The sequence below is a fragment of the Trachymyrmex septentrionalis genome, unplaced genomic scaffold, assembly GCF_001594115.1.
Source record: "Trachymyrmex septentrionalis isolate Tsep2-gDNA-1 unplaced genomic scaffold, Tsep1.0 scaffold1464, whole genome shotgun sequence".
NCBI lineage: Eukaryota > Metazoa > Arthropoda > Insecta > Hymenoptera > Formicidae > Trachymyrmex > Trachymyrmex septentrionalis.
The window spans coordinates 1-6,321 of NW_017304614.1; the positions used below are offsets into that span (position 1 = coordinate 1).

Genomic DNA, 6,321 nt, shown 5'->3' on the forward strand with positions numbered 1-6,321 from the left:
CGAAAATTCCTAAATCCGCGCTCGCACCTACAACGGAATATGTCGCAACGTTTTTCGTAAGTATTATGCTTATACATATTAATATAATATAGTACAGAGTAATTCTGGTATTTACGCTGCAAACGAACGTTTACATCGTGAAAGTTAGAAAAGAAGCGAGAAGAAGAAAAATTCGCACGCAACCGTTTCTGTTGCCTTCATGTTATATTTGCACATTGCGAGTTTTTATTAATATACTATTGAAACCATAATGAATAAAATATTTTTTGTGTGTGATGGCCTTAAGTCTTGGACAGGCCCAATGTAGAAATAGAAGATAATAGGATGGAGTATAGCAAAACACAAATGCTTAGTTTTTGTATTGTTTGTTCAGTTTGTGCAATGCCTTCGGTACTCCAGCCGTTTGAAATATTTATTTTTTAAATATAAAAAATAAACATTTCATATTTCTAATTTTTTTAGACGGTATAAAGTCTTAGAAAAGTACCATTTATTTACTTTAGCAAATAATACAGTACAACACACATTCCCTCCCGAAAAAAAATTAAAGAGATTCTGAAAGCAGATGTAATAAAAAATATCTGTCTTAGTAATAACATCAAGTGATGTCAAGCTAAAAGACGTCAGCATTATCAGAACACAACATTGAAACAGGACATCAAATACTATTTGATAAAACGACCATAATAGCCAACATTACTTTATACTTTACGAGAAAGCCATACAGATACAAAAACACTTTAACTATCTAAATAGAGATAATGGCTACAACATAAATAAAATATGGAAAACCATTTTTCCAATTATTGAAAACCAACCAATTCCCCCCCCCCCTCCTCCTCCCTTTACTCTCTCCCATCACTTCCCTCTTTCATCAACAATTCTCTTCTTTCCTCTCATCACTCCAACAGGTAGCGTAATATAAAAAGAACCCGAAGGAACAGCTCAGAATCAGGCTGCTTTTCGTCCTGATGAAATGGACTGCAAAATTCACGAAACGTTAGCATTCCAAGAATGAATCTGGACACGGAGAAAACCCGTGAAACGCATAAGAATCTTGATCGTTTGAATTGCCGTTTGTATGATTCCGGTTTGGTAACACTGGAATAGACCAACAGTTTCCACCAAACATGTGTCTGATACCTTTTTCTTTGAAGCGTCGTGTGCTGTACAGTATTATAAAAAGACATTTAATGATACTTAAAAAACGTTAACGATATGATCTAGTAACGGATTGTTTTAGAGACACGGATATTTTTTTTATATCTACTTTCAGAATCCCTTCGATTTTTTTATGAGAGGAAAAAAATTCAATTTTTGTCGAATTGCGTAATACTTGATAAATTAAAAATTCGACAGACGCGGCATATGTACCGGAATTACTCCACATCAAAACAAGAAATTAAAAGAATTTCAATCTTTAAAATTCCTCATTGTTTACACAAATATTTGTGCTAACTGTTATATGTGAAGATTAATTTTAATGATTAATTTCTATATAGGAACTGATTACCGATGAAATGGTGACAAAACAGAGATTTTTGAATACAACTGCACCTTTGTCATTCGCCGAATTGGTACGTTACATTCAAAGCAACAAATTATCTATTTACTATCCGGTCTACAGTTTCGGCCGTATAATCCCTAAACGTTACAATGAACTTTTTGAAACTTATATTCCATATATGGCTACCCAATTAAGAAAAGCCATTGAGAAAGGCGACAGTCATCAAATTCAAACGTATATTATGGCATTGGGTAATTTCGGTCATCCGAAAATACTTTCCGTTTTTGAGCCATATCTGGAAGGCAGAATTCCGATATCGAAATTCCAACGTTTGATGATGGTCATCTCATTAAACAGATTAACCGAAAGCTATCCGAGAGTTGTCAGATCCGTCGCCTTGAAGATTTACTTGAATTTAAAGGAGGCCTACGAATTACGTTGTGTAGCTGTTCACATCATAATGAAAACCAATCCATCCCTAATAATATTGCAGCGAATGGCGGAATTTACCAATCAGGATCAGGATCGACACGTAAATTCTGTCGTCAAAACCAGTATAGAATCCCTCATTAATTTAGAACAATCAGAATGGCAAGATCTCGCTGAAAAGGCGCGTATCGCTAGCAAGCTATTAAATCCTAACATTAGCGAGGATAATTACTCTCAGAGCATTTTTATGCAAACGAAAATCGCCTCCTTAAACATTGCTCAAACAAATATTTATCAGATAATTGGTAGCGACGACACTAATACACCTAAAGGTGCATATATTGATATACTTCAATCTTACGGTGGATTAAATCTACCCCTGACAAAAATGGCATATACAGTATCAAGCATCGAAGAGTTGAAACAGAAGTGGTTAGGTATATGGCTAGGTGAACAGTCCTGGATGCCTCAAAATCAAACCAAGAAGGAATGGATGATTGAAACGATAGTTGAAAAGCTTGGCATTGAGCCCGAAAATGCAGAACAGTTGGAAGGAAATTTCTTTATGGATTCTGCATTTTCTTTAGGATTCTATCCCTTTGACAATCGTACGCTTGAAGAATTTACTAATAGTAAGTATTCTGAAATTTATTTAAAAAAACTGTTGATTTTAATACTGTGAATCATCATTATTATTTTTATATTACAGTGTTGAAAACGTATCAAAAATCGATATCGCAAACAGGATCATACGTTTTTGAATACAAAAACATAAATGATCTAAACCATTACGACGTAACGTTGGGATTCCCGACTGAAACCGGTCTGCCGTTCATCTATACTTTAGCATTACCGAACATAATGTCCATTAACAAGGGAGCATCTGTTAAAGTCACACACTTACAAAATGATAGCTTTGTAGAACTGGCAGTAACAGGTTATATAGTATCAAGTGAAAAGATCCAAAGTAGAATTGGTTTCGTAACACCTTTCGAGCACAGACACTATATTGCTGGTGTCGATGTCAATACGCACGTTGCTATACCAGCCGGATTAAATGTCAAAGTGAGAGGTAACGGTACATTTGAGCTGAAGATACACCCTCATTATAACCATCGTGTTAGCAGGTTTTCAATCAAACGATTAGCGATTCACCATAGTGTAGTTCCTTATACCTCAAAACAGGACATTCTCGAACTTGTAGAGTTCAGCAATGACAGACGTCTAGTACACACGAAGGAACCGAATAAAGTACAGTTTTCGCTAGGTAATCTGACACTCTCCGCAAGAAGTGATGTTATTGACAGCGATATGTCGCAGAAGAAGGGACTTGAAGGTCTTATTAAGCTTTCTACTATATTTTATTTAAATCTTGGTGCTCATTACAGGAGATTCGACGCCATCTTATATCCCGTAGAAGCACAAGTAAATTTAACTTATTATGTCAGGAGGACTAATAGAAGTTCGGAAGTAACAATTCCTACAATAGTTGACAAACGACCTAACAGCAGGGAAAGAGAAGAACAATTTTTAGATGAATTCACAATTACCAAAGATAATAGATCTGACAATTATGTTTATTCTGTCACGACATCTACAATGTATGACATAAGTGTTTTAGCTGATAATAATTATTACGTTTTCACCTTTGTTTTGGGAGACAGCCTCGATAAATTGCAGACTCTTTCTTATGGAAATGTCCAATCGCTAGATGGAGAAGTCTTCTGGGAGTTTTGCAGTGTTAATAGCATTGTTGGATTATCACAATACAATCATCTAAATGTTGAGAAAGCAATCGAAACAAATCCGAATTACGATTTTAACGCTGAAATGCGATTTGGAAGTTGTGCAAGTGGAGAGACGATTAAACTCAAAGGAAATTTGAGTCGTTCCGATGATGTTATAAAGAAAGCAATGAAATCCGAGGTAGTTGAAGAGTGTCGACAACAGATGAAACAAGGCAATATTTGGCTACCAATTTGTCAAAAGGCCCACGAATTAATTCAACAGAGGGATCTTCTGATTATGTCAATGGAAACGAATTCTGATAATTTCTATTTGCTTGCCAACAGAATGATCTTGATGATCAAAATGATGATTTCCGGTAATAATATGAAAATATCAAACTTGGAAAGCGTTAATAAGACCATGAATTTAAAAATTAAAATGCTGCTTGATAATAATGATGTTAACATTTCTTTGAGCACTTCGCAAGTGGATGTTTCGTTTTCTTTGTCGCACTTTATTAAAGATCCTAATGTTATTCCCAATTGTACACTAAACAAACTGTTTAAGGAAGACTTGAGAGGAGGTAAGTTATAAATGCATTCAGAAGTACGTATAAGATCAATACAATTAGCAAAATAGTAATTATAAAAAAAGATCTCGAAAACATATAAAAAAATATTCAAAAATTGTTTATGAAAAATGGATATGTTACACTGATCCAGGTAGCACACAGCGTTTATAAGCGTTAACAAAGCGTTAAAAAAGCATATAATAGCTTTTTTAGCATTTATTTGCAAGCATTGCTGTGCTACTTGGGGAGCAAAATTTAACGTTTTTCTGTATCGTGAATGTAAATAGGCATTTCCGATATTTTTGCTTGCTAATCACGAACCATTACCTACATTTGATTAGTAGTTCGTATTTTTTTTTTAAATTACATCAAAGATTAAGATTTTGAGGGATTCCATAACATTACACCGGCAGCAAATTTTATTCTTAAATTTTATGTATAACCCGTAAAATTATCAACATTCAGCTTTAAAATGCATTTTTATTTGTTCCAATATTATTTTTCATTTTCGATATATTAATTTAAAAACAGCTCTTTTTTCGTATAATACATTTCATTATTACATGAAAATCGTATTTTCTTTGTTTTTTTTTCTTTATGTCTAGGGAAACCCTCTTTTTTTATATCTTTTCGTATGTACTTGGAGTCACGTCGCTTTATTAGATATGAAAACTTTTTGCAGATATGTGCGTTCTCGACAAAACCCATGTTGTAACTTTTGACAATAAGGTCTATCCCTTGACATTAGGAAAATGTTGGCACGTTATGATGGCGCCTTATCCAAAGCGGGATTCCAATAATCCCGAAAAAATTTTAAGTTTTCGGTATGATGTGAGGGCAATTGTCATGGCCCGAGAAATGGTCGACGGCAGTAAACAGATATGGATAATCTTGGGTCATGAAGAAATTCATCTGCGAAAATTGGACGATCGTCTCCAAGTTTCTATCGTTGGTGGTGAGGAATATGATTCTTATTTCTCGAGTCATAAGAGCTACGGACAAACTGACTTATACGCAATTAATCAAGAGGATGGAATAATCATAATGCATTCGCTGCAATATAATATTCACATGGTATATGATGGAGAACGTATCCTATTTTATGTAAGTGAAAAAATAAAACAAGTTGTATATAAAATAGACTACATAAGTTAAACTACTTATGTGACTGCATAAAATATAATCAAGAGATGCGTGAAATTTAAATGTAATGAAACACATCTGTTGTTAGGTACACGATAAATATCTCTATACTGTACGCGGTCTCTGCGGTAATTACGACATGCGATCCAACAATGATTTTATTACCCCTAAAAATTGTATCCTGACGAAGCCCGAAGAATTCGCCGCTACATATGCTCTGACTTATCGAGAGGACTGTGAAGGACCTGCTTTGCAGAACAAACTAAAAGCCGAACAATCCACGTGCATTTCGAGATCGTATATTCCGGGTAACATCATCAGTGAAAGAGAAAAGGGAAGATGGGACTATTACTCGATATGTTCAAAGACAAAACAACAATAATCGGATAGTTTTTTTTAAAGCTATTAGCCTGTGGAATAAAAATAAAAAGTCAAAAATATTTGGCATAATAATAATGTTTTTACTCAATTTAAGTGCAGACTCAAGCAAAGATTAGAATCGAAGAAACTGTTTGCATGTCGGAAACTTTCAATGTTCTTATATTACTACCTTTTTTTATTGAGTGAGTACAAAAGCTCGTGCCCAATCAAAAAAAACATTTTTATGAAAAATTGTATGTACAACATAATAGTTTAATTAAATTGACAATTATACTATTCGATAGAGTAAAGTTTCAAATTTAAGAATCTGTTTTTTGAATTTCGATGATGACGAAGTTATGAGCAATCAAAGTTAAAATGTTTTTTTATTTAATTTGTAATAACTCAGTAATAAAAAATTGTAGAACCGTTTTTTTAATTTATATTTAATTTATTTTTAACAAAATTACATTTGTTTAAATTTTGAATAATAAATCACGCACGAAGTTTTGCACTTACCTAATATTTTATATTTATTTTTTATTAATATGTGCTATTTTGCTAATTGTAATCACATATAATA

At 33.5% G+C, this 6,321-nt stretch overlaps 1 protein-coding gene across 1 annotated transcript; it reads left to right on the forward strand.

The window, feature by feature from the left end:
* Nucleotides 1-5: 5 nt before the first annotated feature.
* LOC108745693 (vitellogenin-1-like) lies at nucleotides 6-5,772 on the forward strand (the record flags this gene model as incomplete). The annotated part of the gene is made up of 5 exons (XM_018481991.1): nucleotides 6-56; nucleotides 1,503-2,568; nucleotides 2,646-4,247; nucleotides 4,918-5,339; nucleotides 5,467-5,772. Coding segments are annotated over 5 exons (3,435 nt in total), but the record flags the coding sequence as incomplete, so codon positions are not given.
* Nucleotides 5,773-6,321: the final 549 nt, after the last annotated feature.